Here is a 20,850-nt window from a genome sequence, read left to right on the forward strand (position 1 = left end):
AGCTCACATCTCCTGGGTTGGCGGGGGGGTGGCGGTGGGGGGGGCCGATGTACCCCAGGAACCATATCACCATGGCAGCAGGAGGAGCTCACATCTCGTTGAGGGGGAGCTGGGCGTGGAGGGCCAGATGTACCCCAGTGGCCAGAAGAGCAGAACAAGTGGTGACTGGACCCCCACAACTGTGCTGGTTGACATCTTTGCTGGTAAAAGCGAGTCTGTGTTACTCTGTGGACTTAACATCAAAAACGAATAGGAAAAGTTACTGCATCATTTTTTTCCATAAAAAGGGACTGTGAGCGTCTGACAGCCGCACAGGTATGAAACGTTCCAGGCAAACCTACGCGTAGTCACTGCAGTTTCACAGCTTCTAAATCTACACACGCCAACCCTCTAACCACCTCCCATCATCTGAGCCTGGGATGCGAATCCTCTCCTTCCTGTCGGTAGTAAATGCAAGGCTCATTATGCTGCTGCTCAGTTGCTAAGTCTTGTCCCACAGCCTTCCCTGTCCTTCACTATCTCCCAGAGTTTGCTCAAACTCATGTCCATCCAGTCAGTGATGCCATCCATCTCATCCCATCGTCCCCTTCTCCTCCTGCCTTCAATCTTTCCCAGCATCAGGGTCTTTTCCATTGAGTCGGCTCTTTGCATCAGGTGGCCAAAGTATTGGAGCTTCAGCTTCATGTCAGCCCTTCCAATGAATATTCAGGGTTGATTTCCTTCAGGACTGACTAGTTTGATCTCCCTGCACTCCCAGGGACTCTCAAGAGCCTTGTCCAGCACCACAATTTGAAACATCAGTTCTTGGGTGCTCGGTCTTCTTTATGATCCAACTCTCACATCCGTACATGACTACTGGAAAAACCAGAGCTTTGACTACACTCATTATAGTCACTCAGAAAAACAGAATTTCCGTCACAAAATTTATGTAAAATTGCAGCATTTCTCACTGTCTGTTAAAGGTTTTGTCAGGACAAGGAAACCCTAGTTACTGCCACCTCCCTTCTACAGGAAACAGCTCATCCCACAGACAACACAATAGATTTATCTTTCTACAGAAGCACCAAAGTTTATTTAAAACCTGGGACTGTGTCCTGCTAATTTCATTTCCTGAGCCAGAGCTTTCCAGGGAAAGTTTTTTTCTTATGCTCACAGAAGGGTTTTTCAGCCCTCTGCAGTGATGAATTTAGCCAACAGAGTTAAATTGTGCAAAATCATTTACAGTACAATTTCAATTGCCTTAGGACCTGGATTAAATTTTCATTCCTGGTTGAGAGTTCACAAAACACCCAGAAGGATAAAACAGACAATTAGACCATGTGTGTGTCCTTGTCTGGGCAGGATGCAAGCTGACATGCCCCACAGAGGCCTAGGACACACACGCGTCTCTTCCCTCATCAGTCTGATCATTCATTCACACGATGGCTAGGGAACACTGGTCTGGAGCTAACGCCCCGGCGGATGCTCGGGGACTCCAGCAGCACAGGTGCCTTTACAGGTGGAGGTGAACCTCGAGGGCGCTGCTCAGCGCCCGTGGGCCTCGCACACCCGCCTTCCGGCTGTTCTCACACAGGCCTGCTGCTGCCCTGGGCCTCTGCTCTGGCTGCTTCCATCACCAGGAAGGTGCTTCCTCCATGGATTGCAGCCTCATTTCCTTCAGGTCCTCGTTCAAAATCGTATTCAGTGATGCCTGCCCAGAAGGCCCTGGCTCCTCTGGGGTTCGGGCTCTCGACAGAGACCTTCCAGTCTTCTCTGGTCACCCGCAGCCCGGCGCCTGGTACTTACCGACTGGACTCAGGTAATCAGCCCTGTCATCACCGCTGATTCTGCGCTGAGGCCACACAGAAATGTTAATAAAAAGCCACGAGCACTGACTGGACGATGATCCTGTTAGGAATTGCTAAGCCTGCTCCTGATTTTATCCCATTCGGTCCACATCCTAAATCTTAGGACCGCTGACATTTTGCTTCATTTCACTCTTCAGCTGCCCTTCACTGTTACACCATCCTGCTCAAGTTTCAGCCTACCCTCAAGAAATGCTCAGACTGAATAATAATAAATGCATTTTATTTAAAAAATTATAGCCTATTTAAAAAGCACGCAGGCAGATTTTAGAAAGACTAGTGTCTGAGGAGTATCAGCAGACCACTGCTTTTTTTGATTCTCCAAAGCTGAGAATATTATTATTTTATAATAAATTCAATTCAAATATGAAGCTTTATTTAAATTTACCAGCTCATCTGGAAATAATGAAGTAGAAACCCTAGCCTTGAGCCATGCATTTGCAAAATGAGTCAGAAGAAACAACAACCGCCTTTTGAACGTCTCTCCAGGGGACAGAGGCTCGCTCCAGTGAGGCCCGGAGGAGGAGGCGTCGGCCGGCCTGGGCACAGATGAAGCCTCTGTCATGTTTCCTCCTTCGCCTTTGCTGAGGAGCCAGATGCAAATGAGCAGAGGGAGAAGCAGACGCCCTCAGCTGCCGGGCAACAGGGAAACTCAGGAGCTAGAGGTGGGCAGACCGTGGCGCGTGTGAGCCTGGGGCGCAGGGGAGCCCGGCAGAGGCCGCGTGTGGCCCCAGCCTGGACGTGGAGAGCAGGGTGTCTCTCCCTCCCTTAGGGAAAGAGACGGGCCAAAATCTGACTGGATTTCTGACGCGCCGCTCGGCTCCCTCTGGACGAAGCTTCGCCCATCGCTGGGCACGTCTGTCTTCAGAGCCGCCTGAGCCTGGACACGCTTCATCGGCGAGAGGGACCCTGCCTCCAGGCAGCACCTCGGGGACACGGACCCGCCCCCGGGGGCCTCCTCAGTCCCAGTGCCTGAGGACCGATGCCGCCTTCCCAGGGAGGAAGGGGGAGCTGCTGGACTGACTGCCCTGCGGGGCTTCCAGTCTGCAGGGAGGGGGACCTATGCCGTGGGGGTGTGGGCTGGCACTCGGCACACACCCAGATTCCCCCCTCCACCCACACACACACAGAACATCTTGCCTGCCAGCACCAGGGCCCTCAGGGGACACTGGGCCATCCACACCAGCCCCCCAGGGGAGACACTGGCAGGTGACCGCAGAACAGGAGCCAACAGCCCTGAGGCCCGAGGCAGAGACTCCCTCCAGCACCAACCCCCACATCTATTTGCAGCCTGGGCGCCTGCTTGAGGGCTGGTCCTGACAGCCCCCAGCGTGTCCTCAGAGCTGAGAGACACAGGGATGAGTTCTCCTGAGTCTGCACCATCGGCCCAGGCTCCAAGCGGGCCTGCCTTATTTTCCAAGGAGGTCGCAGAGATTGCCAAAGGAGAGAAAAAGGAAACCAGAGCTTCACTCCAACCACTAGGCAGCCAAGAGGTGGGGATACCCCCTCCCTTCCGGTGCACCCCCTGCTCACCCCACCCTTACAGGGACCACAAGACAACTCCCAGACACGAGGTGCACAGCAGGACGAACAGAAGAGGCCCAGGTGAAGGCGGTGGAGAGCTGCTTTTTAAAAAGCAGTGGTCTGTCAGTTTCTCTTGCTTTTCAAAGTGCAGATTTACAAACCGCAGCATCAGAGTTTGGTCTCGTTGAGCGGAGGGTATAGGACCAGGCCGTCATTGCAGACATGCAGGCCCAGGTTCGGCCAGGCTTCCTGCCTACGGGCCGCCGGCTCCGCAGCATGCGAGCAGTTCCGCAGCTGCAGGTCCTTGGAGAAGCACAGCTCCACCTGCCCGAGGAGCTGCACCTCCTGGCCCTGAAGGGAAGAGCGAAGACGCTTCAGAATGCAAGTCGGGGCATTCTGGAGGTGGTCCCCTCCAGCCCCGCCCCTGAGCCAGCCTGAAATGTACACTTGGACAAAGGTGCGTGCAGTCACACCCACACACACCGTGTCTGCATCACAATCGATAAACAGGTAAACGGCACCCTATCGGTAAATGAATTTAAGACTTCAACAGCTGATAGAGGAAAGGACGACTCATCTGGAAGTGCGACGGAAAACAACAGCTGATGGGACTAACGACGTGGACACCGCACGATACGCCCACGGGCCCTGTCCCTGCCTCACCGCCTTCCGGAACAGGAGCCCCCCTGCTAGGGAGAAGCTGCCAGAACAGCAGCCCGCCCAGCACGGTGTCAAACAACAGCCTCTTATTTCAAAGCACACACACACACACACGTGGACATACGCATTTGTACACCTGCACGCACCCTCTCCCCTCGCCCCCCAACACACACACAACGCTGCCCCTGGGAACTCCACGGCGAGCACAAGCTCTCAGAAGGCTGCACGGGTGGTCTTGGTAGAGACAGAAGGGATGACAGAGCACAGCATATCTGACCTTCTCTAGCAGAAAACACTGGACTTTGGGCACGACTTTGTACATGGTGACAAGCGCGTCTCTGATGTCCGACACCTGAAATCGGATAAACTGCATTAGAAATGGAACGTCAACAGAGGAAACAAACAGTTCTGTCACGGTCAGAAGTGACACTGGTGTACACGCGTGTGCATGCAGACACCCGGCAGCGGTGTGCTCCCCAGAGCGCCCCGGCTCACGGACACAGCTCGGAGACGCTGGGGATGAACCACCCCGGGCCCTGAAGGAGACGGAGCGGCCCCACAAGTCCCCCTCCAGACTGGAGTCCACACAAGTGGCGCTGCGCGGGTCTCCCTTCTCCTCTCGGCCCTGATCCAGGGCTTGCATGCCGGGTACAAAAGCAGAAACTCTCCTGCCAGGAGACGGGAGGCCAGGCCCTGCCTGTGCTGATGCCCCGCCTTGTGCCTCCAGCACAGAGAAGGAGCTCAGAAAACACGCACTGTGGCTGTTGCTCTGGCTTGGAATTGAAGTCTGTTCTCTGAACGTCACGTTCTGGGCAAGAAAATCCCGCTTATGCACTTAAATGTGAGTCCTACAAATGCCCTGCCTCCTGGGTGGGGAGGGCAGCTTGCAGTCCCTCCGGAAGGGCACTGCCCCACCCGCCCCTACTCTCCATGGACGGAGGAAAACGGCGGATCCACAGAGGGAGACCCAAGTGCTTGACTTAGTCACACCAGGTCACCAGACTGAGGGTTTGGGACCTGCCGAGGCACCAGAACTCAGAATCGCTGAGGACAGTGACTTTCGGGTGTTTTAACATTCATATATGGAACAAATACAAAACCTGTCTCCAGAGGGGGTCAGCTGACTCACGCTGTTAAGGGCCCAAGAGCAGAGGCTTCAGGCCCAGGCGGGTGGTGACCGCTGCCTGGGGGCCAGGCTGTCCGCCCACAACTGCACTCACACCAGGGTGAGCCCTTCTGTACAGGCCACCTGCCAACAGGCTCTGCCAGGTTCCAATTTCTACACTTTTATCATGAAACAAAGCACAATTACATCATAAAAACAAATCTTCATTTTCTTCTTCAGGTTCATAGAACTGTGCTGTCCAACTGCACATCCTATTAATACCAGTCTCTTAAGAGCCTGGAACACACTCCTCACTAGGAAACCACAAACCTGCTCCAAAATCATGCTTCAGTAGCCTTGAGTTTACACAAAATATACAGGAAGACAAAATTTAAATGAAATCTATTTAGAAACGTAATAGTCAAGTGGGAGGGGCTGGTTTGGGTTCTTTGAAACCAGAGTATAGCTCACGGCTGACGTGACAGCCGGTCGAGGCCGGGCGTCCCCAGTTAGCGGACACGCGTTTGATAAGAAGCCAGAAGCAAGACTTACCTGGTAGTAGTGGTCGGTAGATGGTTCTATCCCCAATTTCTGGAGCATGCTAAATTTTAAAGCAAAAAAAAAAAAAAAAAAAGCTGTATAATGAAGGTCTGATTTCCTTTCTTGTTGCTATCACATTTCATAATAAAAATGAAGACCCTGTTAAAGGGAAGTGTGCAGTTTCACTACCTGGGGCCATAAGTCTGCTGACACAGCGAACATGGGTGAAACCCAGGCCGCCCGACCTCCCCTCGCCGTGGGCACATGAGGCCTCATCTGGGCCCCCTTCCAGCACCGGAACCTCTCAGCACCAGTCCTGGTGGCTGCCGCCAACTGGAGTAGGCACCACATAACCACCTACCTGCCACGCCTGTCCTCAAGGACAGCTAGCAGCTGATTCTGGATCCTAGGCTTATCCTAACAACCCCAAATTAAATCAGTCTTTAAAATACTTTCAACGCCTTGAATCACTTTCTAAAGCACGTGGTTTTAACCTGCTCTTTGTGACCCCATGGAGTGTAGCCCTCCAGGCTCCTCTGTCCATGACATTCTCCAGGCAAGAACACTGGAGTGGCTTGCCATGCCCTCCTCCAGGGGATCTTCCCAACCCAGGGACTAAACCTGCGTCTCATGTCTCCTGCACTGGCAGGCGGGTCCCCTCCCCGTGCCGCCTGGGAAGCCCAGTGGTTTATAACACAGGGCCAAATAGAAAGGACATGTTTTGACGCCTAATTTTGTGAGCACTGAGATTTTGTATTTTCCTTGGAGAAGCTGGGAGACTATATGACTTCTCTACAGCAGTTCTACGTAGTCTCCATCAGACACTTGGTGGGCAGGAGTGCCCTTCCTCGGCAGGCCCCAGGGAATGCACCCCAGGGAGGACAGGACTCAGCCTGTCCACCCCTGTGGGCCTGGCTGATGCTCCAGGGGTCCCAGAATTCAGCAACTCTGCACTTGGGCGTGTGTATGGAAAGCCATGCAGATTCAGGAAGGGTAACCAGGAGGTCCTTAGTAAGTAAGTAGTTGTTGGCTGAAGGGACGAATTATTCAAATATTTGACCTTAAAAATTTCAGTATAACCACATATTCTCCTCTTACTGCTGGATTCAATAAAACCTGGGCTGCAGAGTCGGCTGGACTCACACTGCTTGTGAGCCAGGACCGTGAGGTCTGTGCTGGTGAACGGGGGGTGCCTTCCTCCCTGGAGGGGGGTGCCCAGGGGTCTCCCGTGCAGGCGACTTCTCCCAGGACCTGCGTGATGAGCCCTTTGAGTCTCTGAGTCCACTCCATGCAGTCAGGCCCCCAGGGGTCTGGAAAGGCTCGTGGGAGGAGGTGTGTGTTTCTCAGCATGACTCCCCTGCCCGGTTCCCGGGACCGTGGTACCCAAGTCAGGGATGCTGCGCCGGGCAACTCGCAGCCGCGTTCATCCCCAGGCCTAGGGTGTGGGTGTGCGGTGACTTGGGAGAGTGGGGTGCAGGAGGCGAGGCTACAGGCCTGGGTCTCCCACCTGGTCAGGGCCAGTGCCTTATACAGATCCAGACTCTTGCCAAAGTACTTCCTCTGGGAATTGAGGGCATCCAGCTGAGCAGCACAGGTCCCGTGCTTTTTCCACTCATGGCTCCTGTAAGGGTGTGTTAAAAAAAAAAAACAAAACTGGTTAAAAGGTAATGTTGGAGAAGGAAATGGCACCCCACTCCAGTACTCTTGCCTGGAAAACCCCATGGACGGAGGAGCGTGGTGGGCTATAGTCCATGGCATGGCAAAGAGTCGGACACAACTGAGCGACTTCACTTTTCACTTTAAAAGGTAATACCACCACCTCTCAATAAACCACCTGCACGGCTGCTCGTGCAGGGCATCCGGGCAGGAGGCAGACTGTCGTTTTCACAAAGCGGGAAGGACAGACGTCCTCCTCTCAGCATGGGCCCCAGGCCCCGCCGGACCCAATCGAGCACCGCCAGCCCTTGTCAGTTTTCTTCAGGCCTTCCTCCACCAGGAAGCTCCAACTCACTTTTGAGACTAACAGCAAACCAAACTGAGAAAGAAGCGAATGCTGTAGTTCAGGCCTCACAGGATGACACGGCTCTGGGTGTCCTTCCGGGGAGCCCTGGCTGGACAGCAGGGGATGTGACGGGCGCGGCTGGACGGCCATGCCTCAGCCACTGGCGAGAAAACGCAGGCTCACTCATCACCAGGACGGCCTGAGCCAGTTCCCCATGCTCATTGCAGCATACACGTCATCTACAGAGACGACTGCACGGAAGCAGAAGCCCAGCCAAATGCCCGCAAACAAGCAGCGATTTGTATGGAAGAAAAACACCACTACTGATAACAATTGCTCGCGTTTTATTGAAGATTAAACCAGGTGGCTGTGAAAAGAAGAGACGCGAAAAGCAAAGGAGAAAAGGAAAGATATAAGCATCTGAATGCAGAGTTCCAAAGAATAGCAAGGAGGGATAAGAAAGCCTTCCTCAGTGATCAATGCAAAGAAATAGAGGAAAACAATAGAATGGGAAAGACTAGAGATCTCTTCAAGAAAATTAGAGATACCAAGGGAACATTTCATGCAAAGATGGGCTCGGTAAAGGACAGAAATGGTATGGACCTAACAGAAGCAGAAGATATTCAGAAGAGGTGGCAAGAATACACAGAAGAACTGTATAAAAAAGAGCTTCACGACTCAGATAATCATGATGATGTGATCACTCACCTAGAGCCAGACATCCTGGAACGTGAAGTCAAGTGGGCCGTAGAAAGCATCACTACGAATAAAGCTAGTGGAGGTGATGGAATTCCAGTTGAGCTATTTCAAGTCCTGAAAGATGATGCTGTGAAAGTGCTGCACTCAATATGCCAGCAAATTTGGAAAACTCAGCAGTGGCCACAAGACTGGAAAAGGTCAGTTTTCATTCCAATCCCAAAGAAAGGCACTGCCAAAGAATGCTCAAACTACTGCACAATTGCACTCATCTCACACGCTAGTAATGCTCAAAATTCTCCAAGCCAGGCTTCAGCAGTACGTGAACCGTGAACTTCCAGATATTCAAGCTGGTTTTAGAAAAGGCAGAGGAACCAGGTATCAAATTGCCAACATCTGCTGGATCATCGAAAAACCAAGAGAGTTCCAGACAAACATCTATTTCTGCTTTATTGACTATGCCAAAGCCTTTGACTGTGTGGATCACAATAAACTGTGGAAAATTCTGAAAGAGATGGGAATACCAGACCACCTGACCTGCCTCTTGAGAAATCTATATGCAGGTCAGGAAGCAACAGTTAAAACTGGACATGGAACAACAGACTGGTTCCAAATAGGAAAAGGAGTACGTCAAGGCTGTATATTGTCACCCTGCTTATTTAACTTATATGCAGAGTACATCATGAGAAATGATGGGCTGGAAGAAGCACAAGCTGGAATCAAGATTTCCGGGAGAAATATCAATAACCTCAGATATGCAGATGACACCACCCTTATGGCAGAAAGTGAAGAGGAACTAAAAAGCCTCTTGATGAAAGTGAAAGAGGAGAGTGAAAAAGTTGGCTTAAAGCTCAACATTCAGAAAACGAAGATCATGGCATCTGGTCCCAGCACTTCATGGGAAATAGATGGGGAAACAGTGGAAATAGTGTCAGATTTTATTTTTCTGGGCTCCAAAATCACTGCAGATGGTGATTCCAGCCATAAAATTAAAAGACGCTTACTCTTTGGAAGTAAAGTTATGACCAACCTAGATAGCATATTGAAAAGCAGAGATATTACTTTGCCAACAAAGTTCTGTCTAGTCAAGGCTATGGCTTTTCCAGTGGTCATGTAGGGATGTGAGAGTTAGATGGTGAAGAAAGCTGAGAGCTGAAGAACTGATACTTTTGAACTGTGGGGTTGGAGAAGACTCTTGAGAGTCCTGTGGACTGCAAGGAGATCCAACCAGTCCATCCTAAAGGAGATCAGTCCTGGGTGTTCATTAGAAGGACTGATGCTGAAGCTGAAGCTCCAATACTTTGGCCACCTGATGGGAAGAGATGACTCACTGGAAAAGACCCTAATGCTGGGAGGGATTGGGGGCAGGAGGAAGACAGAGGATGAGATGCTGGATGGCATCAGTGACTCGACAGACGTGAGTTTGAGTGAACTCTGGGAGTTGGTGATGGACAGGGAGGCCTGGTGTGCTGCGATTCATGGGGTCACAAAGAGTCGGACACGACTGAGCGACTGAACTGAACTGAAACCAGGTGGCTTGGTGGTGAAGAATCCGCCTCCCAGTACAGGAGACGTGGATTTGATCCCTGGGTCGGGAAGATCCCCTGGAGAAGGGAATGGCAACCCACTCTAGTATTCTTGCCTGGAGAATTCCACGGAGGGAGGATAGGCAGGTTACAGGCCATGGGGCTGAAAAAGAGTCAGACACGACTGAGCACACATACATGCAATGAAGTTTTACAAAATGTTTTCGCATCCTTCACTTGAGTCTCACAATGCTGCAAAGTGAAAACACAACTGCTGGTTTACCAGTGGGGACACCGAGGCTCACAGGGGCCAGTGAGCAGCCCAGCTTCACAGCTGCCCAGCCAGGCGACCCTGGCCTGCCTCAACCCACGCTCAGGGCCCTTCCGATGCCCCGCGCTGCCAACCAGTCAACTGCCAAACATGGATGGATTGATTTAGAATGATTGACAATTTGTCAACTCAGAAGCTAACCATGGTTAACATGGAAAAACCACACGGGCATTGGCTTTATCAATGATTAATTCACGAAGATTTAATAACGACAGTCATGCAAGCTCTCAGAAGGTACCCACACGCAGTCTCATGGAAGCACAGCCTAAATGTGCACTGATTCTTCGGTGGCATCGCCAGGGAGTGGTCCTGAGTGAGGGCAACGGCTGTGAGTCACCAGTCTCCCGGACCCAGGAAAACCATGAGAGGGAAATGTGAAAGTGAAAGTCGCTCAGTCGTGTCTGACTCTTTACGACCCCATGGACTGTACAATCCATGGAATTCTCCAGGACAGAATACTAAAGCGGGTATCCCTTCTCTAGCAGATCTTCCTGACCCAGGAATCAAACCAGGGTCTCCTGCATTGCAGGCAGATTCTTTATGAGCTGAGCCGCGAGAAAACCATAAGGAGAGATTAAAAACAGATGAATAATCAACTTTCTTCATCTACAATAGCACCCACACGGAATTATTTCTTAACTTTCTAAATTCTACGAAGTAGAAAAAGGAGACTCTTTTCAACTAGCTGAACGTGAACTGAATTATGGGGGCCTCAGTTTCTGCACAACAGGGACAGTCATTCTAGAATCTCCCACAGAAGGAGCTGGAGAAGTCAGGGGCGGAAGCAGTCACACACGCCCAAGCAGCTCCTGGCATGTAATAGTCAAGAAATGTCCACTGTTGTTCCTGGAGCAAGTTAACTCAACAGATGTTAGAGATGACCAAACTCTCATTCTCTTTCTTGTCGTTTAGATGCTCAGCTGTGTCCAGCTCTTTGCAACCCCATGGACGGGAGCCCACCAGGCTCCTCTGTTCATGGGATTCTCCAGGGCAAGAATACTGGAATGGGTAGCCATTTCCTCCTCCAGGGGATATTCCCAACCCAGGGGTCAAACCCACATCTCGCGCATTAGCAGGCCGATTCTTTACCACTTAACCTCCTGGGAAGTCCTCCTTTTTCTTACAAGAATCAGAAACCGATAACACCCCTATTTTGCAGATGGTCATGTGCACAGTATTTTTCAGGATGGCTGGTTTTGTTAACAGATTTAATCTTAGGGAACTATCTTGAGCACCAACCAATACCAGGACCCTCTCCTTTGCATATGCAATTCCCATTTGAGATTAAAGAGAAGAGTTTTCTGAAATAAGCCTCTTCCTTAAGGACAGGAGAGGCCAGGACACCTCTGTGGACATTTGATCCAAGATAGCAGGGCGACCTGGGTAACAGCCACCCACGGGCAATAACCAGGGAGCCGGTAGTAACCAGGGAGCTGGTAATAACCAGCGAGCCGATAAGCGCCCGGCCACATGAGCACCATCTCCACATCCAAAGGCACGAACGCTACCTTAGTCATTTAGAACGAGTTTCTAAGTGCGTCATTTAAACACCCAAGCTGAAAGGTGAATCATTTTGCCCTTATTAGATACAAAGCCAAGTGCGTGTTCTGCCACATCATCTCATCAGACGCTGAAGGACTCACCCACCGAAGGCCATCTTTGTGTTATGTGTGTGTGTGTGTACAGTCGCTCATTTCGTGTCCAACTCTTTGCAACCCCATGGACTGGAGCCCGCCAGGCTCCTCTGTCCATGGGATTCTCCAGGCAAGAATACTGGAGTGGGTTGCCATGCCCTCCTCCAGGGGATCTTCCTGACCCAGGGATCACACCTGGGTCTCTTTTTGTTCCTGCATTGGCAGGCGGGTTCTTTACCACTGTGCCACCTGGGGAGATGCTTTGTGTGTGTTTAGTGGTATATTTTTAAGCTTTGGCAAAAACCTGACTGATTCTATCTGGAATATTCTAAGTACTGAAATCTCTTCTGTTTAGTCACCAGAGAGTTTTTATTTTTAAGTATACCATGAAGTGCTAGAAGTTTTTTTAATTGTTTTTCACTATTTCAACTCATGTAGGCCACAGTCTGTTCTGAAACCACGTTCCAGACCTCAGGTTGCTCAGAGCCAGCACTGAAGACGTGGACTGTTTGTCTCCCAAACCTTTACAGCGTCCGGACCCAGAGCCGTGAGCGAACCACCTCCCAGCCACACGCCCTCGAGTGAACTCGCAAACCGAACACCCACGAACCAGGAGGATAAATGTCATTGTCACTCTGCTTTGTTTCAAAAAGCTTTTCTCCAAAATTTAACTCCTCCAGAAGACTCTTGAGAGTCATTTGGACTGCAAGGAGGTCCAACCTGTCCATCCTAAAGGAGATCAGTCCTGGGTGTTCATTGGAAGGACTGATGCTAAAGCTGAAACTCCAGTACTTTGGCCACCTCATGCAAAGAGTTAACTCATTGGAAAAGACCCTGATGCTGGGAGGGATTGGGGGCAGGAGGAGAAGGGGACGACAGAGGATGAAATGGCTGGATGGCATCACCGACTGGATGGATATGAGTTTGAGTGAATTCTGGGAGTTGGTGATGGACAGGGAGGCCCGGCGTGCAGCAGTTCATGGGATGGCAAAGAGTCGGACACAACTGAGCCACTGAACTGAACTCAGTGACTGAAGAGTCTACACAAATATACTTCCAAGTTAAGTGAATCACTTTGGCCAAAACCTGATTCACTGTGAGATGAATTATAAATTGCCATCCTGCAGTGAGGGAGGGCTTCCCAGGTGGCATCAGTGGTAAAGAATCCACCCGCCAATGCAGGAGACCCAGGTTTAATCTCTGGGTCCAGAAGAACACCTGCAGGAGGGCATGGCAACCACTCCAGTATTCTTGCCGGGAGAATCCCATGGACAGAGGAGCCTGGCAGGCTACAGTCCATAGAGTCACAAAGAGTCAGACACAATCGAAGTGACTTAGGACGCACACAAAGTGAAAGATATAATGGATTAAAAAGCAAGTTTACAAAGTCACTTCCCCTCGCCCTCATTTTTTATCCACTGGAGGACTGCTCCAAGAGGGTGCGGCACAGGCGAGGCCGCTCCAGCTCCACAGCCTCAGGAGCCAGGCTCTCCATCACCCCCGCTCCCGTGGTCCCACCTCACACCTGGGCTCTGGGGCCCGAGACGGGTCTGGGAACTCAGACTCACCAGAACTGGAGGCTGCAGTTGGACGGATGGAGCAGATCGGGCCAGTACATCTTCATGTCTGGCAAAAGGTCCTGCACGTAAAGACAGCAATGATAATAAATCCACGTTAGGCTTGACAACTCAAACCTAGAAGGCAGATCTGATAAACGAACACGTTAAAAAACGAAACGAAACTGAGCTCTGTGAGTTAATAGCGCTCAGGTGAGTAAAACGACTCAGTTTACTTTGCATGACGTGTTTCTTAAGACACACGTAAAAGGTGAAGTCTGGGGAATCGTGAAGGCCTTTGTGAAAATAAAAGCTCTGACGGGTGAACGGCTAGACAAATCACGTCCACCCACACAGTGGAGTACTAGTCAGCATTAAAAAACCACAAAAGTATCAAGCCGTGACACTGGCTTCCTTCTCTCTCCAGCTTGAATGTTTCCAACGACTACGTCTGCGCCTTACTCAGACACACAAGCCTTAACCAGCACACAGGACTCTGGGGAACACTGCCCGGGCCCACGGCTCACCCCCAGCCACACTGGCTTCCTCCCAGCTGCTCCAAAGCTCCGTCCTACCCCGGAGCCTGTGCCCACGCTGCTGCCTCTCCTGTCTCCGGTTAAGCTGGATCCCAGCTCACCACTACCTCCTCAGGAGAGCCAGGCCCAGGCCTACCGTCCTCAGCTCTGACTACCCTCCCCTCCAGGCACCCAGAGGGGACGTCTGTCCTGGCTCCCGGCTGCAGGCAGGGTGGGCTGGAGATCACACCTGGTTCTGCCCCGGCCCCCAGCACAGTGCCCGATGCACGGCTGGCACGAGAACCTGTGACTGGTTTGGATGCGATTACCTTATGTTTCTGGGGGCCGTGCAGTCCTGGGAAGGGCCCATAATTCAGGCAAATCCCAAGTCTGCCCCACATTTTCAGAGAGGTCTCAGGAACTCGCAGACCCTGCCCAGTAAGTCCGGGTACGAAGTCACAAGTCTCTGACAGTTGGCCATCACACACGAGGGGTTGTCAGCACCCCGTGGAAAGCTGTGCTCACGTGTGTGTGTGTGTGTGTGCACACGCACGTGTGTGTGTGTGGCCGCTACCAGCTCTCGTAACCTCAGCGCCCAGAGTTACTCTGCAATACAAGTCTTTGTCCTGGAAAGACCCATCCTGTCTTCCTTGCTCACTGGCCCCACTGAGAAACCCATCCACAGCCAGAAAGGACACCCTGGGGGCCACGGCACTCCTGCAAGCCAGGGCGGTACACGTGCCTGAGCTCATGCCCAGCAGGCAGGGGTCTCAGACTAGGAACTATGGGCCATGGGCTAGAGCCAGGGCCGGCCTGCTCACCCCTGCTGCCCCTCACACATCGCTGCAGTCCATCAGGCCCAGGGCAGAGGACTTACTGAAACACAGATCGTCCTTAATCCGTGGGGCTGCTTTAGATACCCATGAACGTGGTGAACACACTTCAGACACAGCTTTGAGGACACACCTAGAGGAGCAGCTAATCTTTTGGGAGACTCTGCGGTGGGAACATTATTAAAGTTAGTACCTTGATCTCATGTGGATTAAAGGGCCAGGATCGGTTACATGCTTCACTTTTATCGGGCCTTGAAATTAGAGTTGAAAAAATAAAGAGAAATTAGTCTTGGTCGGGCTGGTTCCAAATGGCATGAGAAAACACTCGAGTTGTGATCTGGAGAGAATGAAAGGGGGTGAGTCACGCTTGGGCACAAGCGGGCAATACTAAAGTTCCCTTCAAAGCGGTAAGTTGTCCGAAACTTCAGGCACAGTGCAAACAGGCTTTCCAGCTCAGGAAGCAAATAGACAGCCCAGTAGGGGGCGAGCCAGAGCTGGGTCGGTGGAGATACTTGGCCAGGTTCTGGCACTTCTCTGGTGGTTCTGTGATCAGAGTCTGTCTGCAATGCAGGAGACCCAGGTTCAACCCCTGGATTGGGAAGATACCCTGGAGAAGGCCATGGCAACCCACTCCAGTATTCTTGCCTGGAGAGTCCCATGAACAGAGGAGCCTGGCGGGCTACAGTCCATAGGGTTGCAAAGAGTTGGACATGACTGAGCAACCAACACTTTTTGAGTTACTTGCAAACCTCCATTCAACAAGCATAACTTGAGAACAGCAAGAGGTCCCACCTCTTTAAAGGCGATGAGGACCATTGATACAAGGTGCGTGTCGTGCTCAGGACGGGCCTGGTGACGACTCAAGGTGGGCTGCGGGAATGTTCTAGCACGGAGCATGTGTCCCTCCACTTGAGCCTGATTCTGTCCTCACGCGTCCAGTTCTGGACGGGTCCACGCTCCGTCCCCACGTGCGGCTTAGATCGCGAGGGACCACACGTGCTTTCTCCAGGGTGGACAGGCCTGCCCAGCCCCGAAACCAGCCCCGCTCCCCAGAGCTGGGTGCCGCCCCTCCAGCTGGGCAGCGGCCGAGGGCACCAGTGAAGTCACAGAAACCAGAGGTGGGATGAGGCCCGGTCCTCAGGACCCTGTTTGACCAGCATGCCCCTGACCCTGTCCCTGAGGGACACTGGGGCCAGCAGGAGCCAGGACTGCCCGCCTCTCAAGGGAGGGGGAGACCCGGTCGCTCCCTCTGGACAAACAAACGCACACAGTTTAACGTCATGAATACATGCGCACACCACAAAAACCAAAGGAAACGAACTGCAAGCAAAACCGGCAGGAAAAATCCGGTGTCTGTGGAGTATGTATACTGTAGATACAGATCACATATGAATAACGTACATACATTTATTTTTATGCATTTACTTATTGGTTCCAAAAGAAGAATGAGAAAATTAAAACTCAGTGATCAAAAATGTACCCAGAACCCTTAAATGCATATTTAAACCAGACTGTTATCATTCTACCAAAACAGAATTCAAGGGCAACAGAAGGCAGGTCATGTTAGAAAGGCTAAAGATGTTTCTCAACCAGCTTCTGGCCTGCTCAGTAAACTCCTAACAGAAATCACCAGAATACACGTCTGGACAGAGTGAAGCCAGAACCCCAGGTTGCCAGCTTCTGCGGCTGCTGAAGTTTTAAATGCAGGAAGTACTTGCCATAATCCGTGTATCGTCCAGTAATTCGGAGGGTCTTTGCAATGCCTCGCAACTTCCTATGAAGACCAGACAGGAGACAAGTGGTTTCTTGTTTATTAAATACACTCAGCAACCTTCTTTTCTTTCAACAAACATCAATGAAATCCTAACACAAAATAAATTCTGTGGTAATTTACGATAAACAACGTTCATGACGGTACCACATGGGGCGGGGGCTGGATGTTTTATTTGAAAAAGGTGAACCAAAACTTTGGAAAACAGAATTTAACAGCTATTTTTTTTTTCTTTATGTGCCTGAAAATTAAGTCTATCTGATGGATGCACTCATAGTTACCCGTGAATAATTTTCTTGTCATGCAATCAAAAAATGAGAACCAGAGGCTGACATGGCACCCAGTCGTATTCAGACCTGTTCAGGTACCAGGTTAAAATGCAATAGTGCAATAATAAGTACTGAGAATCTGGAGCCAACAAAAACGCAAGATGAGAGTAAAATAATTATCATGGAGTTAAAAATCTTCAGTGTAACACTTTACAGGAACCTCCAAATTATTTCGCAAAAATGGATCTTTTCCGAAATAAATAACCACTAAGAAATACACCTCGACTATCAGGCGGTGGTGTCAGAACTTGGGCCCAGTGCCTGCAGTGGACAAGCGAGGGAACAGTACGAGTTGGGTGTGGTGAGGAGCTGGCTCACCCGCAAGCCCTCCTGCTTAGACCCCTTCTGACGTGGGAGGCGCTCCTCTGTATGGCTGGTCTGGAAATAAGGGCGGCCTGGTTTAGGTGACGGCAATGTCTGACGTCAGAAGGCTCAGACTAGGGGGCAGAGGGCAGGATGACCACATGCCCTGCTCCCATCCCCAAGGAAACACAATCCAAAGCAGGCAGGCTTTCCCGCAGCGCGAGGCAGTGGAGGGCAAAGCCGAGCGCCCACGGGGGCTTCCCTACCCCAGCTCTTCACCCAGTGTATTGGATGATCCTTCGGTGGGGGAAACTGGAGTCAAGGGGCAGCTTTGCAAGGGGGCATGAGCCCGAGGGCCCCTGAGCAGAGGACAGACCTGCTCTGGCATCTGTGACGCCCACCTGGCTCTCGAGGCAGGGCCCCTGGCCCCTCACGCAGGGCCTCCTGGAGGCTCGGTCTCAGCTTGGGAGGGCTCGGCCTCGAGGGGCGGGCGGGCCGGGGGCTCGGTCAGTGAGAGGCGCTGGGGAGCAGCCTGCACGGGACCTCCTCTCCGTGGGCGTCACGGGTCCCCGCAGAACTCACCTGGCACACGGTCGCAGGCCAGTGGTGAACCATGATTAGTTTGCTCCACTCGAGGTCATCACTGCAAAAAGACAAGGGGTTCACTCTGTAACTTGAGTTACAGGGAAATTAATCCATCCATCGATCACTCAATAAACACAGGGTGCCTGCTGCCGGCCAGGCACTGCTGCTTTTGCTGCTGCCACTGCTGCTGCTGCAGGGAGGGGTCCATGTCCCTAGGCACTGCTGAGGGCAGGAGGGGGCAGCCGGGTTCCCAGGTGCGGCGGGGAGGGGGTCGCTGAGAGGACTGGGGGGCCGAGTCCTTACTCTCTTGCAGCGCACCAGCCAGTGAGGGAGACAATGACCATGGTGACTGAGAAAACGCAGACGGCATGGCCCGGGAACAAGTGGTAACAGGCCTATCCGGTGGGGTGCCTGTCAGTCATGTCCAACTGGACATGACTGGAGTGGGTTGCCATTTCCTTCTCCAGGGGATCCTCCTGACCCAGGGATCGAACCCACGTCTCTTGTACCTCCCACACTGGCTGGAAGACTGTTCACCACCGCGCCACCTGGGAAGCCTGGCAGGCGGGGAGGGGCTCAGGATTCTGGACCAGGCAACCGGGAAGACTCTGCAGTGAAGGACTGGTCAGAAAGCCCCTTTCTCCTCAGAGGCTCAGGCAGTGCAGACACAGACCAATGAGCCCTTAGCAGCACGTGTGACACCCACAAGCCTGGAAATACAATGGTTCCTATAGCTCACTGGGCCACAGAACAGCACCCAGAGCTGCACAGGGCTTGGCACCACCCCAGCCACTGGGATCTTGTTCTCTGCAGGATGCGTGACTTGGGAGCCTAAGGACTTCTTCCAATGTCCCCATGAAACCCATCTGACCCTAAGACGTTCCATAAGGGGCTGTGGAGTAGCATTCACACATCCCTCAGCAGAAGCTCTTCCACCAGGCTGGCAAGGCTTGGCACACACAGAGATGGGGGCAGAAAGGCTGGCTTGTGGAAATACTCACTTTCCAGATGGAAAACATCAGTAGCAACAGGGCATATAACTCAAGCAGGCATGTCATTCAGGATAGATGAAATTTTATTAGGATAGATGAAATTTTATTTTATTAGGATAGATGAAATTTTAGAAGAAGCAAAAGCCAAACAGAAATAAGTTCTTACATAACCGTTTTGTAAATAATTGAGTACTGTTTAAAAAGCAGAGAATTCACAATATTTGAAAACTTTTCTCAGACTGAACTAATAAGCAAATGCTCAGTACAAGAGCATAAGCATTAGTACTCGTGAGCTCACTCATGCTCATGCATGAGCATTAGTGATGGGAGAAGCGTTAGAAATGCTTTTTTCCCCTAGGTATGAAAACCTTATTTCACAAAGGGGGAAACCGAGGCTGGAAGAGTAGGCAGAGACCAGGAAAACTAGACCAACAGCATGGAGTTTACAATAAAACTCAAGACTCAACAATGTCTGTAATACAGTTACCACATACCACCCCGGCTAAAGAGTGCTGTGAGTGTGAGAGAGAGATCCTCTCCAATCGGGAGATGCTGACTGCCCTGTAGAGAGAAAGGCCTCCCAAGCAGAGGCAGAGGGCCTGGGAAAACCCCGCTGAGCCGCGAGGCCCTCAGGCTCTGAGTCACCCTCGTGGTCTCGAACCCCTGCCTTGCTCACCAAGTATCTCAGTTGTGCATGACAAGTACGCCAGACACGTGGACTAAGTTACCTAACTGGATATGTGAACACGTTTGCATCTTCGGAAGTCCGCAACTTGCAGATCCCTATGGAGGGGGCCTGCTGCATTGATCGCTGTAGGCCAGGTGTGGCTCGGAGCACAGTCGGTACTTTAACTGATGCCTCCTGGCATTGGCGCTAGGAGGCAGGTGCCATCACTCTGGGGACTTCGGGTTGAACGACCTTGGTGGACAGCTCTGGATCACACATCTGGATCTGAGCTAGCAGTTCACACTCAATCCGCACACCACACTACCTCTCTGGTGAACCGCTCTTAACTTGAGGGCAATGCTTAGTTATTTAATGCAGCCCGTTTTCAGAAAATAACACTTTCTTGGAAAACTGAAAATTAATGTTACCTTTTAAAGTAAATGATAAAACAACAACGATGGTTCATTAAAAAGGAAAACTGAACTTTTCCCACGCCTACAAGTGAAGTATGAACTCCTTCTATTAACAAGATCATTACCCAAATAAAATAGAAGAAAATTCAAATCTGGTACTCAGATCTCTGTCTCCTCTACAGAAGTATAATGTGAATCCTCTCCCAGAGCCCCCGTTTACCCCTAATTCGTCAGTTGCATAGGAAAGAATGGAAAGAGGGAACGAGGGGGAGGGGAGGGAGGGCGAGAGAAAGAAACCAGGAAAGAGGAACCACGACTTTACCAGAATCGCACTGACCCTGGTCGGAATGCGCGCGCGCGCCGTCCCTAGAGCCGCTCGCAAGTTCGGGCGCCCCTCGCCCCGCCAGCAGCTCACGTCCTCCAGAGCCCGCGCGCGCCGCCCCGGAGCCACCCCGAAGCTCGGGCACCCGTGTTCCCCCACCCCGCCTATCCCCCGTTCCCCTGCAGACCCGCGCCCCGCGCCCCTTCGGCGGCTCACCTCCTCCAGAACCCATGCGCGCCGCCCAAACAGCTCAGCGCCAGGCACAAGGCGCCCAGGAAGGCCGGGGAAGTCATCCGCCGCACCGGGGAGGACCCTGCGGGGTCGCCAAGGCTCAGTCTCCCGAGGGCGCGAGGCCGCGTCCGGCGCCAGGCCCTGCGCTTCCCTGAAAAAGGAACAGACGTCGCTAAGCTGACCGTGCGCCGGGCCAGCGGCCGGCGAGCAGCGTGGCTAACCCCAGCACACCGCCGAGCCCCCTGCGGAGGCCCGGAAGCCTGGGAGCCCAGATCCCCGCAACACAGTGGACTCGCACCCCGCCCACCAACCACCCGGAACCCTGGGGCCCTGCCGCCTCACCAGGTCCGCCAGGCGCACACGACGGCCGGTCAGCGAACTCGCCGACCCTCGCTGCCCGGCGAATCCCGAGGCCTGAGCCTCTACCCGCGCATTTCCGCCCAGATGCCCCAACGCCACGCCCCCGCCCGG

At 52.2% G+C, this 20,850-nt stretch overlaps 1 protein-coding gene across 1 annotated transcript; it reads right to left on the reverse strand.

Annotated features, from left to right (window-relative positions):
- Positions 1–2,050: 2,050 nt before the first annotated feature.
- RNASET2 (ribonuclease T2) lies at positions 2,051–20,788 on the reverse strand. The gene is made up of 10 exons (XM_086318716.1): positions 20,722–20,788; positions 20,365–20,530; positions 17,752–17,812; positions 16,485–16,540; positions 14,960–15,017; positions 13,431–13,501; positions 7,181–7,294; positions 5,686–5,734; positions 4,306–4,380; positions 2,051–3,719 (listed from the first exon to the last, which is right to left on the reverse strand). Exons 2-10 carry the CDS (start codon positions 20,439–20,441, stop codon positions 3,537–3,539), a joined length of 744 nt encoding a protein of 247 aa, XP_086174842.1. The 5' UTR covers positions 20,442–20,530; positions 20,722–20,788; the 3' UTR covers positions 2,051–3,536.
- Between the last annotated feature and the right edge of the window lie 62 nt (positions 20,789–20,850).

Source organism: Bos grunniens, chromosome 9, assembly GCF_055505025.1.
Source record: "Bos grunniens cultivar Pamir isolate PY7600 chromosome 9, Bosgru_T2T1.0, whole genome shotgun sequence".
In the NCBI taxonomy this organism is placed as follows: Eukaryota; Metazoa; Chordata; class Mammalia; order Artiodactyla; family Bovidae; genus Bos; species Bos grunniens.